The following is a 21149-nucleotide window of genomic DNA, read 5'->3' as shown; positions in this document are numbered from 1 at the left end:
CATCTACTCATCCAAAGGTTAGTGGTTTGATCCCTGGCTGCTCCAGTCTGCAGGCCAAATATCGTTGGGCAAGATATGAAACCAGAGTTTCTCTGCGACGCATCCATTGGAGTACGAATGTGTGTGAATGTATGATTAAGTGCTTTCAGTGCTCAGATATAGTAGAAAAGCACTACTTAAGAACCAGTCCATTTACCACCTAAGTATATGGCTGCATGAGCTGCTAATATGCCAGATACACAATAAATGCACTAGTTGCTCATACTTGGTACGGTGCAGAAAGTTAGAATAGACAGACCATCAGTGACTCTTAAAATCTTATCAGAGGTTAAACAAAGCATAACAATGTCCCTCATAGTCTTTAAGGTTCCCATATATAAAATGGATTATTGTATATGTGTATATTTACACACATAGGACTCTCAAGCTGTGTGTTGTAGTAGTATCTTTGCTGTTCGTAGGACTGCACTCTTCTGGACAGAGATCTCGGATGCCAGGGACCACTGTTGCTTAACTTTCCACATTGTTGGTATTTCTCAGGCTTCTCATGTTCCTTCTTCCTGATGTTGCTATCACTTGGTAAAGCTACATGTATCATTACGCTTCGTTACTCTGCTTGTCCACCTTTACTGTGTCTGTTGTTTGCCATCACCAGTTTGTCTGTCTGTATCTGAAAGTTCCACAGGATCTTAGCTCCAGTCATTCTCAACCACCCTGGAGGCGTGTCCCATTTTGACCTTGGGACTTCAATGTCATACTAGGCGCACAGATATTCCTATATACTGTGCTAGCCACTTGGTTATGACGTTCCATATATGTGCTACCTGCTAGCATCTTGAAACCTGCTGTTATGTGCTGGATTGTCTCAGGGGCATCTTTCCACAGCCTGCACCTGGGGTCTTGCCTGGTGCGGTAGAACCCAGCCTCTATGGCTTTTCTGCTTAGCGCTTGTTCCTGTGCTGCCATGAGTGGTGTCGCTGTGTGACAGTCCAGTGTTTTCCTGCAACTCGATCTCAGTCACTTCTTCTATTTGCTAGTGGTACATACCGTGCAGTGGCCTGTCCTTTCATGATGTTCCTCTTCTTGCTCCTCCTTGAATTCCTTATGGTCCTTTGATCATGTACAGTTCTGATATTCCAGGATCCATGTAGGGAGCATGGAGTCATAGGCTTTCTTGTAGTCAATCCAGGTGATGCATAGGTTGGTTAGTCTGGTCTTACAGTGAATGCTCAGCTACTTTACCAGTAGCTGATGTTTTGCCCCTCTAGGTGTTTCTGCCAGTTCCCTTCTGAGCCCTGCCTTATGTCTGTTCATCTTAGCTAGTATGATGCCTGACAGGAGCTTCTGCCCACATAGCAAGCAGGTCTGGCCTGGATCTGGTATCAAGCCGGCACTGCTGGCTGACTTCTGGCATGATAAGACGTATGTCATCCAGATATGAGCCAGGCTTGGCATACATGGCACTGTCTATGTGATGGCATGCCATATATAGCTCGATTGTGATTTTATTTATGTGGTCCAGGCCCATAGAAAACAGGTCTTCCCTGGATTCGGCATCAAGCTGGTACTTTTGACTGACTGGTGTCATGGCAGGGTGTATGTCAACCAGATGTGGGCCAGGTCTGGCAATGATGGTATTATTTATGTTCCTATTAGAGCAGGGCGATAAGACCAAAAATATTTATCACAATATACATTTGAAAATATGCGATAACGATATAACTGACGCTATAATTGACACTAGACAAAATACTTTACAACTCCGCAACTTTATTAGTGCAAAAAACCCCAAAAAACCCCATCAATGTATTTTCACTTAAACAAGCAGCTGTTTTTTATGTGCATTAAAGTTATATAAAAATGTAACAGTGCAAATGCAAATTCCTTGCTGACAGTTTAACCAAAAAGGCATTTCCGGTGGAAATTGGCCGACGTATCCTCAGCATAACCATGTATAATATCCACAAAACTTAAAAAGAGGTTATACACACACAGTACTGTAATATTATGTTGAAGCACAGTACGTATCACTCCGCGAGGCTCCTGCCTACGTTAGACAATCCATCAAGCGGTGCGGCTTCGTAGCTTAGCAAAGTCGTACTGAAACATTTGACAGATTTTCGAGCGCCACGTACCACATAAAATCGTTTCAAGGTCAGTAAACACAACCAGAATTCATACATAAGGCACACGGGATTATAAGGGGCACTGTCGATTTTAAGAAAAATCAAAGGATTGATTTTAAGTGTGCTGTATTTTCCAAAAAACACGGTAATAACGACGGCCCACTAGCATGCTCTACCAAAAATAGTGCTTTGTTGTGTATCTGACGGACGGAAGCCAAACCAGTTTTACCCATATTCTATCGCCATATTTCATTTTCTTATCGTTGTTCAACATTATACCGGTATTACCGTGAACGGTATGATATGGCCCAGACCTAGTTCCTATTTTCCTATTTTAGTTAGAACACCCAAATGCCATGTTGCAATACTATACAGCTATGGTAGCCAATATTTTAAATGCAGGTTTGACTGGTTTGTGAGTGTACACTTTATCCAAAACCTAGTGAGGGTTTACTCATCATTGCCAGTGGGTGACTGTAGCTCAGGAGGTAGAGCAGGTCACCTACTGATTGGAAGGTTAGTGGTTTAATCCCTGGCTTTGCCAGTCTGCATGTCAAGAGTGTGAATGTGTATGAATGTAGTTAGGAGGCACTCAGTTTAGAGAGATTGTGTTAATGTGGCATGTAGTATAGAGCACTTTGAGTAATCCGGGAGACTAGAAAAGCACTCTGTAAGAATCAGTCCATTCCCTGTCTGAATAGAGTTTTGTCATGTTAGTTTTGTGCATGTTGTTATTACATGGCTTTATTAAGGTACACATTAGGCTGACATCTGGGGCCAGAGCTGAAACTGTTCTGGGCCAGCACAGGACCACCAGTGTGTCTGCAACTGGCCTTGTGCTGGCCCATGTGTAGGCCACATCTGGCAAACCAGATCTGGGCCACCAAAGGGCCGTCATTCTTTGCGGTATGTGGGCCATGTGTAAGCACATTGTGTGGGCCAGATCTGGGCCATACCAATTTTGCTATGTGGGTGTGTTGTGGTGAGGTACATTATTGGCTGATAGTTGGATGAGACCAGTGCCTTCTGAGGATCCTTAGGGATCAGGACTGTCTGCCCACTCTGGTTGCATCTCATCCATGGAGTGCAGTTAACTTCTTTAGCCAGTAGCTGTGAATAATATCTGGGCATCGTGCTTTCCAATTTTTCATATTTGAGACCTGTTTTTTGGCTGTCTGCATCTGCGTCGCTGTCCACAAACTTGTTCCGGTCGTTCCGCTGGTCCCACGGTTTGAACACCAGCTTGCCGTCTCCGTCCCGGTTACTGGACCCTGTTCAGGGAGGTTGCTATGGCCTGCTCTTAGCTGCACTAGCCACTGAGCATTGTTATTTTGTGTTATGTCCATCTCTCATATCCTCTTACAGTGTTTGGGTTGTATGAAAAATTCTACAGCACATGGTATAACACACACACACACACACACACACACACACACACACACACACACACACACACACACACACACACTAGTCTTTTGTCGAAATATCACTACAGCAACTCAAGATGGTACTCATTAGTTTATTGCCCCCATATACTTGTGTACTTGCATGCATGCCAGACAACGTCGGAGCATGCTCTTAATGAGATGACAGTCTGTGTCCTGGGGGAGCTCCTGGACATTCTTAGATGCAACCTGAAAGTGTCGGATGCTCAAAATGAACCAGTTCTCATCTGTGAAAAGCACAGGGTGGACCTAACCATTTTGCTATTCTATGGCAAATGCCAGCCTCGCTCCATAGTGCCAGGCAGTGAGCACTTGGCCAACTGGAGGACATCAGGCCCTCAGGCCATCCTCATGAAGTCTGTTTCTGCTTGTTTGTTCAAAGACATTTGCACCAGTGGCCTATTCAGTGTCATTTTGTTTTTCCTTTTCCCTGAAAACCTTCTTTTGTCTAATCATTTCTTAATAACATTTACTTTTAGAATAATGTATTATACAGCAGTTGGGAATACATTTCATTATAGCAGATATCTTTCTGAAAGTGTCTGTAACTAAATTTAAGAATATAATTCCTCCACCATTACCTACTTCAGTACCATGTCTCAAAGCAGTGCAGATCAGCTACCTAAACTCTACTCCCACAAAAGTCGATTATCTTGTTAAAAGTGTTACCTCTTTACTGCATACAACCATGGACAATGTGGCACCTCGGGAAAAAAGTCTCAAATCAGAAGTACTTGACTCCCTGGTATAATTCTCAAACGTGCAAAGCAGATATCCTGTAATCAACAACTGGGTGTGAGTAGAAGAATAGAATAGAATAGAATAGAATAGAATGTCTTTATTGTCACTATACACATGTACAATAAGATTACAGAGCATCCTCCTACTCAGTGCAGACAGGTGGGAAAGAAAGTGGGGGTGCAGAGGTGCACAGTTCTGCAGCACTATATACATATGAACAAAAATATTGATCAAAAATATTAAATGTACAAATATACAAATAACTGGGGAAAAATAGTGTTATATATTTACAGTGTGGGCTATTGCATGCAACTTAAGTGGTGATGGTAGTTGTGTAGTCTGTATATAGGGGTCATTGGGATTGGGGGGTGAAACCGTGTTGTCAGTGCGTGTGTGAGTTCAGTGGTTGTGGCTTTTGGGAAGAAACTGTTCTTAAGTCTGTCAGTCTTTGGGCTGATGCACCTACAGCGCTTTCCTAAGGGAAGCAGGTTGAACAGGTCAAAACCAGGGTGGGAGCTGTCCTTGATGATTTTTGTTGCTCTGCTGAGGCAGCGGGAGGAATAAATGTCTATCAGGGAGGGGAGAGGGCAGCCGGTGAGCTTCTGAAGCTTCACTCTATCTTCTTTAGTGCAGCTGTGCTACTGTGATGCAGTATGTCAGCAGGCTCTCAATGGGCGAGCGGTAGAAGGTCAGCAGCAGGTTGGAGTCCAGTTTGTACGTCCTGAGGACACTGCTCCTTTACAGTGAGTGGAGTGGTGCAGGAACCGGGTGAGGATGGTAGCATGGCTGAAGCAGATGAGGGCTGGTGTTGTGGTGTTTCAAAGCTGTCTAAGAAGCAATTAATCTTCTGCCAGCTACTCAGGTTTTCTGTTTTCACAGCACAGCCTCTGTGGTTTATGCCCTGCCACACCTCCCATGTGTTGTTGCTGGACAGGTGGGACTCTATGCTTCTTTTATGGTCTGTCTTGGCTTTTTTAATTCCTCTTTTCAGATCACCTTGAGCAGCCCTGTACAAAGCTCTGTCGCCCGACCTGAAGACAGCGTACTGGCTTTGAGTAGTGTGCGGACATGGCTGGTCATCCATGGTTTTTGGTTTGGGAAAACCCAAATGTTTTTGTCCACAGTCACATTTCCGATACAGAGCTTGATATAGTCCAGTACTGATTTTGTGAATGTTTCTAGGTCCTAGTGTTCAAATATGTTCTAGTCTGTCTTTGTGAAGCAGGCCAGGACAGGTTGTAATAGTCTTTGTGGTAGGCCTGGACTGCATCTGAAGGGGTGTAGGTTGGTGAGAACAGGAGGGAGAGCTAGACAGGATCTAGAGTGTCCTCTCCCCTGGTGGGACTTTTGACATGCTGATAGAATTTTGGGAATACAGTCTTCATGTCGACCTTATTAAAATCACCCCAGGGTGGGACGCTGGTGTTCCTTAATGGTATTCAGCAGGTTGGATGTTTACACTGGCATCACGTAGAATGTACACAGCTGTGATAATCACTACTGTTAGTTCTCTTGGTAAAAAAAGAAAAAAAATGCCAGCATCTTACGGACATGTACTTGAGGTTCGAGGAGCAGTGTCTGTTTATAATTGCCCCATTGTTGCACAAGCTTTTGGGTATTCCCGGGTGAAACCAGGTTTCCGTGACTATTAAGGCACAGCAGTCATGAATTTAGCGATTTCCCGCTTTTTGCAATTCCAGGTCATCCATTTTATGCACAAGGGATCTGGCATTGGAGAGATATATGCTCAGAAGAGGTGGCTTGTGTGATTCCTTCCTTAGCCATAGCACGACGCCTGTTTGCTTCCTCTTCCACCTCCATCTGTGCTGCCTTCTAGATCCAACATCAATCCACGGAGAGCCTGGTGGTCTCGCTATGTAATCTGGGATGTTATGCATGTGATGAAAGACACACGAAACAGATATCTAGTACTGGTCACCGATGTCCCGGTGGGTGTAGCGAATGTTAGCAGAATGTTCGGGATCATCTCCCTCCCACATCCTGTGGAGTGTCCCTGTCACTTCTGGAGGGAGCGGCATAGGTGCTGGAGAGGAGCCAGCCCGAGCAACCAGGCCTTCCAGTGTTTTTGTCTGGCACTTGGACTGGTATCATAGTCTCTCCAGCTGGCACTGGTGCACTGTATCATGCATGGCGGTGAGGTCAGCCACCATCCCAGTTGATGCCTCCGCTGACGGCAAGGCTTGTGCTAGACAGGTGGCTACCACTATAACATGTATGGGTTACTATTGAACGAGCACAACACATAGGGCAGCCTTTGTTGGGAGTTCTTTACAGTAGTCGTTACACCAGTCAGTCACGTTCTCTCATTGGCCCTGCTAGCTCTGCGCTGCTTCTACCACTCCGCAGTGCGTTCCTCCAGGTCCCGTCATCTTTTAATGTGCATAGGGCTCATCACCTAACAGAGTGCTTTGGTCTCAGACTGCTGGCTTGTTTGTGGTTCCTAGGAGGCAGGTTCTTCATCTTTTAGACCCGTTGTCTGTGGAACCAGCTCACAGTAAGCTGCTGGCGGCTTCCCATGAATGGTTCTTGTTTGCTTGCTTGCTTACTGTCTATTTGCTAACACACCGCTTGTCTTGTCTCTCTCCCATCACCCAAACCAGTTGTGGCAGATGGCTGCCCCTCACTGAGCCTGGTTCTACTAGAGGTTTGCTTCTTGTTAAATGGGAATTTTTTCTCTCAATTATTGTAAGTTTTTAACCTTACAATATAAAGTGTCTTGAGGCACCTGTTGTGATTTGGCGCTATATAAAATGAATAGAATGGATGTTTGTAAGGCTTTGGCAGTGCTTCTCTTCTTCCTCCTTGCATAAAAGAGAGCAGATGTCCTGCTGATGGGTTAACGACCTTCTACCACGAATCTCCTCCATGTTCTTAAGACTGTGCTGGAAGACAAAGCAAATCTTCTGGGACCTATTGATGTGCCATCCTGGAGCCGCTGGACTACCTATTCTGTAGGGTCCAGGTATTGCCTCATGCAGTAGTGACACTGACCCTTTCAGTCAGAAAAGTAAATCCATTCCTGTTTTGGTTTGGGTTATATTATTGTTGCCCCTCTAGTGCACCTGTTGATTTCATTAACACCAAAGCAGTTAAACTGATTAAAAAAAACCCTTTGGTACTTAACTGACCAGCTCAAGATCAAGATGGTACCAGATGGGCTGGTCTGAGTTTTTCAGTATATTTTGTGTGCATGTGGATATGCGGTGCAACTGAAGAGTGGCTGTTACTGCTCACTCTCTTGGGGGCTGGGAGGAGCACCAAGTGCTTCTTGTGTGTATGTGTAGCAGGAGGCTAAATTTAGCTGTGGCTCTCCCCACGCATTATGAGCAAGGCCTGTTTGGCAAGAAAGTCAACTGACTTGGAAGACAGTGGGAGGAGAAGAAGGACGTGTTCCTCGTCTGGCTGGCCTTGCATGTTATAGGGCAAAGGTGTTTACAGTTGGTGTAACTCTGTCTGTTCATCACTTTGGTCGTTCTCTTTCTCCCTTTCCTTTGGCGAATACTGAATTCAATTTCAATTCAATTTTATTTATGTAGCATAAATTCACACGTTTACCTCAAGGCACTTTACATTGTAGATATACAACATGTATAAGATTGTTGGTAGGTTTTTATTCATCTGAAGTCAAGTTATTGTTTGTTCAAGCCAATATACAGATCACAGTTGACAGTTGTTGCTGGAATTTCAGTTAAAATAATTCTGCAAAGGTAGATTTTGAGGGGACTTTGAACACAGTTAATATAGTGGAACAATTTAGCCACAGCAAGGCTCTTCTCTGTGGCTGAATAGGGTAGTCTGTAAAGTGTTGATTAGAGTTTGGAAAGCCCCATGTGGTTTCCCAACTGCAGTCTCTTGCTTTCTCTTTTGTCATTTTTCTCTCCACTCTGTTTCCTCTTAGAAGTTTTCCTCCTCCTTCTGACCTTTTTGTACCTTTTCTTTTATCTTGTCTGAACAGATTCGTTTGCACACCCCCCTCTTTTTTTGTGCATCTTTTCAGATGACTATTGTCAGATGTCAGAGTGCACAGATGGATGTGTGAACAAAACCACATAGATGATTTATCCTAGAACAATGTAGGTGTATTAGATCTGTTGACGTAAAATGATTAGACTTTTAGATTAAGGCTAGGTCTCATAAGAAAGTTAATTCATCGTTGTCTTCATCGTTCTGTGTCCCCTGCAATTCTTCTTTGTTTTTTTTCTTCTTCTGCTCAGATGCAGATTCTGCAACATTTTTTCAGCAGTACATTTTGACTTTTTTCGCGAAATAATATTTTGACTTTTTTTTTCTCAAGTAAAATTTAGACGTTAATCTCAGAATTTCGACTTCATCTCTAAGATGAGCGATATATGTTTTTTTTAATGTGGCCCCTAATATTCCAGGATGCAGGTAATCAGCTTGTGCCACTGGAAATGTACTATTTAAGCCCAATTTTCTCTTATAGTGGTTTTAGCTTGTTTATAATCTGAATTGGGTGTTTTTCATGGGATTCTTGTCAATTAAGCACAGTAATAAAGGGGTCACTGTTTGCTAATAGTTTTGGAACCGCGAAGGTGGGATCTTATAAGTCCTGCTGGAAAAGAATGTCAGCATTTTGATGTCAGTAGGCGTAAAGTGCTCTAAAATCTTCTACAAGTTAGATGACAGACTGTAGAAACATCGCACTGGACTTCAAACGTTTTGGATTTTTTGCATTTGTACCACCTCTGCGTGTTTTTTGTAGACCTTCTGTCACATAATCACCTGCTTCTCCTGTAAGTAATACTTGATCAGTGCATCAAATGGTGCATCAAACTCTCCCTTTTATTTGGGCCTGAAGCAGACAGTACTTTTTCCCTGTTTTTCTTGCATTTTGTATTTCTACTATTTGTCACTCTGCGTTTTTCTTGCTTAGTATAATAAAACTAGCTTTTTGCTCGCTTCACTGATTGCTACTATATTTTGTGTCTGTTGCTTCACTACAAGCAACATTTAAGGGTTAGGGTAAGCGTCCAAAGAGGTGTCTCTTCCAATGGAACAGTACTGGTGGGCATCATCAGCTGTGTGCCAGTGATGTCAGAGACATCAGTTACTTCACACTCGGTTTAACAGTTGATATGACCGTTAAAGAGCAGATGTCTGGTGTGGACCACTAGTCAGGGGGATTTCCTCAGGCTGGTCTGTGTCATTTCTTACTACTGCTTTACATATGTGCGTTACTTGACATTTATGGTTGATATGATACACAGGTCTAAATTTAAAATATGTCCTACCTGCCCTTTAGCTACTGCTTATTTTAATTTCATTAAAATGAGTACCCAAGCTATTAGGTGTAGTTACAAAGGAATATGAAAAATCCATATTTCTTTGTAAGGAAGGAATATTCCACTTCTTTGCTTTAATAAAATCCTGGTTTGCTTTGGCTGTATGTTCTGGGTCATTGTCCATCTGTATTATGAAAGGCCGCCCAATTAATTTGTCTGCATTTAGCTGGATTTGAGCAGACAGTATGTGTCTGAACACCAACCTGAATTCATTTGGATGTTTCTGTCCTGTGTTACATCATCAATAAACACAAGTTTATTTATGGGGGCTGGGAGGAGCACCAAGTGCTACGCTCAAGCCAGCACCAAGCTCAAGCCATCTGTGTTTTACAGATGATGTGGTATGCTTTGGATCATGAGCTGTTCCACACCTTCAACATGCTTTTTTCTTGCCATCATTCTGGTTGAGGTTGATTTTGGTTTAATCTGCCCAAAGAATGTTTTTCCAGATCTGTGCTGGCTTTTTTAGATGTTGCTTTTTTTGTTTGTTTGTTTGTTTTGTAAGCAAAGTCAGTCTAACCTTTCTATTCTTGAGGTGAACCCTTTGTATTTACTTTTATGCAGTCTTTCCTTTTTGGATATTGATAAGCCTACCCCCTGGAGAGTGTTGTTCACTTGGCTGGCTGATGTGAAGGGGTTTCTCATTACCATAAATGATTCTGTGATCATCCACTGGTATTGTCTTTTTGTGTTGCTGAGTTTACCAGTGCTTTCTTCTTTCTTTCTTCCTTTCTTCCTTTCTTTCTTTCTTTCTTTCTTTATTAATGATAGGTTTGTAGCTTGAACCTATTCGCTGGAACGTTGAAGACAATATAATTACACAGCAAGCAAGACACGAAGTAGGCAAAGTTCTTCATGTTTCTCGTGCACGGGAGAGAACCGGACAAACGCCATTCCTTCGCTTGACCCCAGTTGCTCTCGTCCGCTCCCCCGTAACACTGCTCTTTTATTGAGGTTACATGAATATATATAGGTTCATTAACATATGACGTCTACATACAAACAAAGAGTACCTTGCCTGTGCGTGTGTGTGTGTGTGTGTGTGTGTGTGTGTGTGTGTGTGTGTGTGTGTGTGTGTGGGGTCAGAGTGTGGCCCCATAAACGACTTCCCTTAACCTGCTGGTCTGGAAAATCCAACAGTTCATCTATATGTAAAAAAGCACTTAGACTAAAACTGACATAGCTACGTTAATCCTACCGCAAAACAATAAAACAAGGTACGACCTCTTCCCATGCTCCCAGGATGTAGGTGTGCATTCCTGGAATGCACACCAAGCCTTTGCAGCCTGCTAAAGATCACACATCCTATCACTACACAATTGATTATACACCTCTAAGCATATATGGTTAAATATTTCTAAGCATAAATGACAATCAACAATACAAAACCTAACACTTTCTTTCTTCTTATTCTTTCTCAGGATGTACTAAACTATAGATTTTGCCATTTCTAATAGTGTAACAATTTCTCAGATGTGTTTTCTGTTTTTGCAGCTTAAGGGTGACTCGTTTCACCTGCATGGAGAGCTCCTTTAAATGCATGTTGTCTGTTCACAGCAAAATCTTCCAAGTGCATACACAACACCTCAAATCAACTCCAGGCCTTTTATCTGCTTAACTGATAATGACATAATGAAGGAATTGCCCACACGTGCCCATGAAATTGCCTTTGAGTCAACTATCCAATTACATTTGGTGCCTTTAAAAAGAGGGTGACACATGTTAAGGAGCTGAAACTCCTAAAAACCCTTCATCCAATTTAAATGTGGATACAATTAAATGAAAGCTGAGAAAAAAAAAAACAACAACACTTAGGTCATATATATTTGGACACTGACACGACTGTACATTAACCTCCTTAGACCCGAACTCTTTCATGGCATGCATTTTAATTTCTCTTTGCTATTTGGGCTGATTGGGACCTGATGAATGTAAAAACAAGGATTACCTGGGTTTTATTTTTTTACCTGATTTTTTTTTCTGAGAAAAATGAGATCCACATATGAGGACATTCGTTTTAAATTTCGATAGAACAGTGGCAGGATAAGTGTAGAGCAAAATTTAGTATTTTGGTCTAGACAACCCAAAATGTGATGTCCACATATGTGGACACCAGGTCCTAGGAGGTTAAAGTTGTTCCATTATACTGCTTATGTCACTGGAGCATAATACTTATCAGACTTTATCTTCTTCTTTATGTGCCTTAGTGAGTGAAACATTGTATTTGTTGCCTTCCACTATAGGTGAAGCTGACCAAGTACATGTGGACACAGCTACAGCTGAGGCAGAGGATACCAGAAGGAGAAAGACCTGAAGCTCTCGCTCAGTACCCAAGACTGGAGGACTGGCTCCTCACAGCTGACCTCACGCCACAGTTCATACAGGTCTGTATGTGTACTTTTATTTATTTTTTTGACCTGACTATATTTGTGGAACACAATTTGTCTTGTATATGGAAAAACACACATTATTATTACACATTATTTATCTACTAGTGCACATCTTATTATACACAATTCAAGGCCAGTTCTTTTTCACCTTGCATTACATTTCTAGGGTCAATCCATCTCAAATCATTACATTTTCTTGGTCCCGTCACTGATTTGCCTGTAAATTTTATGGTTTAAAATTTGGACATATATAACGATTGCTGTGAAATTTTAGCTTCCTATATGAAATACTTTGAACAATGGGCCTTTCATCTACTTTCAGGCTTTTTTTTCATCTGTTGAACTCAACAAAACTGAAAGACATAAGTTTGAAATTTTTCAAAATTGAACCTGGATCTGGAATTTGGGACAGATACACTAAATGCTTGTGTATTGACTAAGTAAAATATATGTTAAAAAAGCCGTAATCTAAAGTTCCATATTTAAACACTAATAAAAAAAAAATGCATTGCAATAGATATCCAAAGACAATTTCTGAATGGTATACTAGCTGTATTTCACAGTAATGGAAAATAAAATATATAAAATATTTTTATATGCTGTTTTATTTTAAACTTCCATATAGGGCTGGGCTATATGAGGAAAATCTAATATCACAATATTTTTTGGCTATATCATGATACACGATACATATTATGATATGTTAAAATAATTATTTATTTTCAATCATATAGTGCTTAAAATGGATTGGTATACTCAATCAAAAATTCAATATTTTTTTCCTACTTTGAATACGAAAAATCTGAATGAATTGAAATGTTTCATTTTAACCATTTTTTAACCATCAGTTGCACACAGAGGTTTTTCACAATGACAGTACTGTCACAGTATGTCTCAAATTACAGAAACAAAAGAACTATTACTAGAATTATTTAATGTTTTCTTTGGTGTGTGGGGAGAGGTTGATATGCGGACTTTAAAACATTCTTCATTTTACAGTGGATGACTTTTCAGCTGTTGGGATAAATTTGTGGTACCTATACCTTTAGTGGCAGTAGTATTACAGCATGTTTTGCAAATGACCACATTTTGTTTGTCGTCCTCTTTGTGAAATCCAAATTACAGCGAGTCTCATTCCCTGAAACTCCCGCTGTCTACATATTTTTCCCTATCTGGTAGTATATAAACATGCATGCCAGGTAGAAATATTTCCAGTTGGGAGAGGATTAATGATGCATTCACAGCATGTGGGAAAAAAAACTGATAGTGAATTACCTGCAGACAGCTTAATAGTGTCATTGAAATTTATAGTGGATGGTTACAATAAAACCATTTTAACCAGCGTACGTCAAAAAGGTTGTGATACATTGAGTATATTTGATATATCACCCACCCCTACTTCCATACCTACAACGTGGGTGTCACAAATGAAAAATATCCATACATTTCACAAAATCTTTTTCTCAGCTGTAGACTAATTAGAGTACCATCTGGAAACTCCAGAATCTTGTTCTGCCTACTGATATTTTTACCCCTCCGCCACAAAGGATTGATGTGTTATTGGGGTATTACCCAATAACACTATTGAAAAACATAGAGAATTTATGTTCATTTCACAGCTAGCTGCTAGGCCATATGACCAATGTTCCCTCTAATTTTTCATGTGTCTGAGCAAACACACAAACTCCCTGAGCGGTCCCTTGGACCACTGTGAGCGACAGCAGACGTGTGCACTGTGGTCACACCAGCATCGAATCCATCCAAGTTACATGTTTATTAAAGTAATCAAATTACAGCATTTATGTTAGACTACTTTTAATTAAGTGCTTTAGCCCACTTACAATGAAAATTTAAAAAATCTTGTTCATGACCTGTGTAGTATGTTAACACTATTGGAAGTAAAAATAACTTGAACTCCAATTTTGAAAACAAAACTTTCTTTCTTTCTTTTTTTTTTTTTATAAAGCTCTGACTTGTATTATGAGTATGAGTCTGTGGTCTGGGAGAGAGTCCTGTAACTCTCTGTCTGCAAAGTACAGTATATAATGACCAATGTTGGGCAATTAATTATATAGTTACTTCTTCAAAAAAGTAACTGAGTTTTGCAAAAAAAATTTTTTTTCAGCTGTTTATCTAAAAATGCAGCCAAGACGTTTTTTTAAATAAACATTTCAAACTATTTACAGAACAATCAGCTGTTCTGCATCAAATTTGATGCCACACAAATTATTTGTGCCACTCCAAAAAATAATTTCTGTCCACTATGAGATAAAGGAGAACAACAGCCTGATACCTGCAGGCCTGACAACAGGAGATGTATCACTCCTGTAACTGCTGTAACATTCAGCAGTCGCCTCATTGTTCTGACACACACAACAAAACTATTGACTACACCAAGGGTGTAGATTTGGCATGGACGGAAGGGACATGTCCCCACCAATATTCAGCTATTATTGAATTGTCCCCACCAATAATTTGGTCTCTTTGAGTAAAGAAAAGCAAAACCGATAGAAAGGAAAAAAAAAGATCTGTCAACGTCTCATTCACCCAGCGGTGCAGAAAGAGTTAAATTACATTCTCTACTGGAGTCCTACCTCGTGTGACTAATATGGCCAATGTGATTGGCTGTGCCTTTCAGGGAGCTCTGTTTAGTTTTAGCAGCAGCAAGCCTGCGCTGCAAGGACCTGCAAGGAGGAGAGGAGGATGACAGCAAAAAGGAAGAACCTGGATATAAGAAAGTATTTTTCAAAGAAACCTGTAAGTCGCTTAAAGTCAAGTTCACTCATAAAATGTGTCCGTCACAATAACGTTACAGGCTATGCTAGGCTTTGGCCCACATCAGTCTAAAATTGTATGTAACCATGAATAATGTATTTTGGAAACTAACTGCACAACAGGCAGCAGTATTAGTTATCTCAGTCTCATAGTAGCATTTCTAATTTTGATTGAAACTGTCAGAGAAAACGGCAGCATCGAGTAAGCCAGGATATTAGTTTACAGAGGCTGTTGAAATTATACGTCTAACGTTAAAATTTTGGTCACACAATGATTTCATCCTAATGGTACTGATATATTCATAGGGTTAATTTTTGAGACAAAATATCATGAGGTAGTTAAAAATGCACTCACCCTACAAACATTACTGATGAGTCAAGATCTGCACAAATTGACAGAAATACTGAAGCAGCTACACATTTTATTCTTATTGTCATGTATGTCCTATTTGTCAGGTGACAGAAGAACCAACACAAAGCTCAGAGAGGAATGGTGATACAAGATCACAGGTGAAATTGGATGATGACTAGGGATGGGTATCGTTTAGGTTTTATCCGATACCAGTACCAAACTGGTACTTTTGAAACGGTACCGGTGCTTAAAGAATGAAGAACATAAACTTTGTCCAAAAACCTCTCATGTTTAGCTGTTTACCACTTTTTCTTTGGTCATTTAAGTTTTTTTTGCCAGGGTGAAGGGAGTATCTGCCATCAAACAAGAAGACATCCGCATGTAACTACGACGGTGTTTGCTAGTTCACCATACGTGCATTAATGTAATAACGTGGTTAGCCTACTCAACGTAAATTACACACGAACAACATTAAGCTACTCACGCAGAGAAGAACGGCTGCTGCTGCCATCATCATCCGTCATCATTTCTGCTACACTGGCAGGGCTAGGGGCCAGGACTCTCCTCTTCGGGTTTTTGGGGGATGTTGCTAACTCCGGGACCGATAACTGGCAACCCACCCGCAGTAGATGTGCTCTGTGTGAGGTCTCGCAGCAAGCTATCAAATACGGTGCATTTCTCGGCTTTTAAAAAACCCCACTATGCGTCGCCAGGTGTTTCATCGGATTTGAGGTGTTACCTCCTTTGACAGTATCACAGTATCAGCTTAAAGCACTTGTTGCTGCTGAGTTTGCATCTTTTGCTGTGAAGTACAGCCAGACTTTTGACCGCTTCGCCTTGGGCATTTTTAATCTGTAGCTCTGCTCTAAAAGAACGTACGTACCTGGGCCCGCCTACTACGCTTGCAAAGGTAAAATGATTGGCTAGAATCTAAAGTGTATGACATCTCAGGAAAAAAAAGCACCGAAATAAAGCACCGAAATGTGCGCTGCTTTTCGGTCTGGTTACTACCGTTTATGTCAAAACCGGTGCCATGATGGCACCGGATACCGGTACCCATCCCTAATGATGACTTGGTGGTGCACATGTGTGACTGCATGTATTTTGTAATTTAACATTATATAATTCACATATAAAAAGATGAATTGTAATTTTAAATGGTTTAAAAGCATATAGAATAGCATATGTTGGCAAGTATATTTCTCCTTTTTTTTTTTTTATCAAGAAGCAAAGTCAAAAAGGAAAAAACAAAAAGAAACAGGGCAGGGTTTGGTGGTTGAATCATCCGTCCCCACCAATGCCAAAACCAAATCTACACCCTTGGACTACACTACACACTAACTACACAAGATTTGCGCTAAACGTTGCAAATCTCAAACCACCGCCGTCACTCCAAAACTTCCCCCCTTCCTAAACATCTAAATGCCATGTTGCCATATCATTTTTTGATTGGTCGACATGGTACATTTTTCCACCAATAGGAAAGGGTGGAGTTTTTTTGGTTTTGTTTTTGCTTTCAAGCGTTTTCCTTATAAAACGCTGTTTTTACGGTTTCTTCCCGCAGTAAATATAAACAACGATAGTATTCAGGAAAAAACCAAACATTGCAAATATTTTTATCATAACTCTGGTTTTACGTGACCTATCAACACAATTTAAAAACTGGTATAATCCCATATGGGAGCCGCCAGTCACGTACTGACTAACACTGCAAAACAGTAATAATTTTAATTGCAATTCAGGTTAGATTTTTTTTTTTGTGCGCAATGCAGATTTTCTGTGCGCAGAGACTGTGCCAGCAGTACGCAATTGCGCATGTGCGCAGCTTAGAGGGAACATTGCATATGACCTTTGCGCATTTATAGTACCTTGCCACATTTGTTTATTTGTTTATTTATAAGGAACCCCATTAGCTTCCACAACAGTGGTTGCTAGTCTTCCTGGGGCCCAAACCATCAAATACCACCAAATAAAATGTTACACAATGAGTTGGATGCAAAAATGTCCACATAATTTGGCTCTTACATCCACAATAAGGTTTTACAATTCTGAAAATGTAAACATGTAAATATTAAAAATTATTAAAAAAAACACTCAAACAAAATACACAATTTCCATTACAAGTGACATTACCCTCTACAATTTTTACAAATAAATTTAAAACTGCCTAAATAGGCTTTTAGGTGATTTTTAAAATTATGAATAGAAGCCAATTCTCTAATTGCATAAGGCAACTTATTCCACTGAAAAGATGCTCTAAATAGGATGGGCAATTAATTATATAGTTACAGAGTGCTCTAAAAACATTGAATATAAAGCATAAGTTGCAACGGGATGTTTTTTTTATCTCAAATTTGGGTATCTGATAGTTGGTTTGGATCAGTTCTGATCACATTCATTCCATAAATGAACAGTTTAGGCCACCTCCTACAAAGGGTCTCGGTGTGGTTGTTTTGGTCCACACCCGAGTGCGTCAAGGGGAAAAACGAAGCAGAGGTCGATTTAAACTAGGAATGGCTGGTGACTAATTTCCAAGTCGACTAAACTAGAGAAAAAAAATTAAGCTGAGTAGTCTCAAACTAAGAAACAGTCAGATATTAAGTTACATTTAAACTATTTCATAGATAATGTCAAAAACCAAAAAAAGGCATTTTCTTCAATAATGAATCATGCCGGTTATGTGGGGCACCTCGGGTCGTGCATTATGAACGCAACAGGTTATACTCCAAACAGACAACAAAAAACTTGCCACTTAAACCGATGTTAATTATGATATGAAAGCATGTTACTTCAATAACTAATAACTAATATATTCTGACTAAAAAGTGTGGCGCATTGTACAGTGCATTAGAAATCATGCACGTTGTGTATGTTATTCGAAAATTCATGACAGCCACGTTAATAAAAGTTAAAATCTAAAATAACAATACATTATCCAGCTATATATATTTTTCTGCTTATCTGAAATTGAGTCACAAGTCAGTAGCCGAAGCATGTAATCTCTCAAGCGTGTCCAGAGTGTAGCCTGCACGTCTCCCGGTAGGATGTACCCTGGCTGGTACACCTTACTTTGGAGGTGACCACCTCAACTGGCTCCTTTGAATATGGAGTAGTGACTCTACTCTGAGTGCCTCCCAAATGGCTGAACTCCTCACCTTATTGCTAAGGAAAAGCCCATTCACCCTTCAGAGAAAGCTCATTTCTGTCCATGATCTTGTTCTAGAGTTAACTAAAAGATCAAATTCTAATTTTATTTGTCACATACACAGTACAACATGTAGTGAAATGCTTGTGTCCATGCTGTGGACAGGCTGCAGATGTAGCTGCGCCATTCCAGGCTTAGTTCAAGGCAACGTAGGATTTTGAAATTGATACCATAGGTGGTAAATGGACATATTCATATATAGCAAAGTGCTCTGTACAACATGCCCCATTCATTTACATCAATTCATACAAGCACTTATTTCTACCCTTCTATGTACTTCCTCTCATAGTCCAAAGACACAGTCAGGTCCATAAATATTTGTACAGAGACTTTTTTTTTTCTAATTTTGGTTCTGTACATCACCACTGTCAATTTTAAATGAAACAACTCAGATGCAGTTGAAGTGCAGACTTTCAGCTTTAATCCAGTGGGTTTAACAAAAAGCTTGCATAAAAATGTGAGGAACTAAAGCATTTTTAACACAATCCCTTTCTTTCAGGGGCTCTAAAGTAATTGGACAAATTAAATAACTGAAAACAAAATGTTCATTTCTAATACTTGTTTGAAAACCCTTTGCTGGCAATGGCGCCTGAAGTCTTGATTTCATGGACATCACCAGATGTTGGGTTTCCTGTTTTTAATGTGCTGCCAGGCTTTTACTGCAGCGGCTTCAGTTGCTGTTTCTTTGTGGGCCTTTCTGTCCAAAGTTTAGTCTTCAATAAGTGAAATGAATGTCAGTGTTTTACAGATGATGTGGTTTTCTGGCAACACATATGTGTAACTGAGATGGAGATAGGTGTAAGGGCCCCAGTGCACTGATCTCTTCATACGCCAACAATGACATCGTCACTGCTCTGCATGCACCTTCGCTTAGGGTGCACAGAGTATTTCCATTGAACAATAAGTGTCACCACTCATAAAAAACCTCCAGATCAGCACTGGTATAGGATGAGAAAAAGTCAAAATGGAAGCAAAGAACTCGCAGAGTTTTGTCCAAAGGTCTTTCAACAAACTGTCATCTTGCTGCATCTCCCTTTGTATATTCTGTCAATCTCTGAGATTCTGATATGTCATTAAACATGCTATAAAAAAACAACTCATGCCCTCAACGATGTTGAATATGGAGCTACCAACCAAGAGGAAAATAGGAAGACCACAGAGAAGGTTCATGGATTTAGTGAAGGAGGCTATGCAAAGGGTTGATGTGACAGAGAAAGATGCTTGGGATAGGGTGAGATGGAGGCTAATGATACATTGCGGTGACTCCTAAAGGTAGCAAGATTTCCTAACATGATGTTATTCTATGTCAGAGATATGTGTGGGTTTTTCTTTGCTATTGGATATGCTACAAACATAAAAGTATTTCCTAACATTTCACATTTTTTTGCTATTTTAGTTTAGTCAGATGTATAACTGTCATTCACAGTTTAGCTTGACGTCATTATACTGAATATGTTTTATTTTTCTAATGTACTGTTCCAGGTGTCTAAACAGAATGGTAAGGTTTTATAGTTAGTAAGTATGTAGTACATTGGCTGGACAGAGTTTTGCAGTGTTTTCAAGAGCACCAGCCATACTGCTCTGTGTGATGAGCACACACTCAAACTAGAATGTGTTGAGTCAGCTGCTTTGTAAGCCTCTGTCCCTCCCCAGTGAGCTATTTATACACACCCAAACCAGCCACAGCCACAGCCACATACCAACACACACACAGTGATTCAAGGATATACACATGTTGAAAGCACTTTGTAAACAAAAGTGCACACAAACAGTGAAGGTAGTGTTCAAACCTCAGGGTGACTCAGTTTTGTTTTTTCCCCCTGACATTGGCTTGAGGAGGAAGTGACAGGTGGACAAGGAAGCGCTAAGGAGCTAATAGCAGGAGGCGATCAGGCTGACAGTCAGCCCGCATGGAAGGCGCTGCATAGCAAACTGGAATCATATGTAGCACACTGAGGTAGGACAAGACGCCAGCGTATACAGGCGGTTTAACATTTCTTTAATGCATACTTTTGGATTAAGATCTTTCAGATTAAAAGCTCAGAGAGAGTACCATATTGTTTCACTGGAAAAGGTGATTTGATTTTTGGTATTTGGTGCATCCTCCACACAGAGAAAAAGGAGAAGGAGACTTTTTGTGGAAGTTGCGGAATAAGGAAGTGAAGGAAAGTATTCAAACGAAGGGGTTAGCAAAGAATAGTCAGGGAGTTAAAGAAAGTAGACAGGAGTGCTGGATTGCCAGGCATACAGCAAAGAGAGATGGCGAAGAGAAAGGCTTGTAGTGAATGTGAGACTGGATACTAAGGAATGAGAAGGGGACTTGTATCAATTGGCTAGGCAGAAAGATTGAGCTATTAAGGAAATGAAAATGGAAATGTGCTACAAATGAAAGAGTGGGAGTACCTCTATCGAAAAGATAGCAGTAATACTTTGAGGAACTGATGAATGTAGAAATGGAAAGACTGAGCAAAAATGAATGAAAGTTGATAGAAGCAAGACAGAATATATGTGTGTGAATGAGAAGGAGGGTGGAAAAGTGAACTTGCATGGAGTAGAGATAGTGAAGGTGAGAAATAAATGGATAAAAAATTAATCCATATTTTCTTACACATTTCTAAATAAGGGGGAGAGTTGCCCATCCCATATGTATATATACATACATACGTTTTCTTCCATTTCTTCCAGAAATGAAATGTCTTCACAGGAGGCTAAGGATTCCTTGGTACTTACAGGCCATACTGGTCACAGATGTTCTTGTATATTATGCCAGCCACTTGGCTACATGTATGCCC

At 40.5% G+C, this 21149-nt stretch overlaps 1 protein-coding gene across 4 annotated transcripts in view; it reads left to right on the top strand.

Annotated features, from left to right (window-relative positions):
* LOC113036074 (kinase suppressor of Ras 1-like) overlaps positions 1-21149 on the top strand; it is a 54739-nt gene that overhangs the window by 1983 nt on the left and 31607 nt on the right. For 3 of the 4 annotated variants that reach the window (XM_026192116.1, XM_026192117.1, XM_026192118.1), the window contains one exon: positions 11880-12020. In XM_026192116.1, the coding sequence (XP_026047901.1) occupies positions 11880-12020 (141 nt within the window). Of the gene's footprint in view, positions 1-11879; positions 12021-19862; positions 20315-21149 lie in introns of those variants that run through there. The other variant, XM_026192120.1, reaches the window with a different exon arrangement.

Source organism: Astatotilapia calliptera, chromosome 14 (assembly GCF_900246225.1).
Source record: "Astatotilapia calliptera chromosome 14, fAstCal1.2, whole genome shotgun sequence".
In the NCBI taxonomy this organism is placed as follows: Eukaryota; Metazoa; Chordata; class Actinopteri; order Cichliformes; family Cichlidae; genus Astatotilapia; species Astatotilapia calliptera.
The sequence above is the reverse complement of the archived record's forward strand: the minus strand, read 5'-3'. Positions and strand labels throughout refer to the sequence as shown.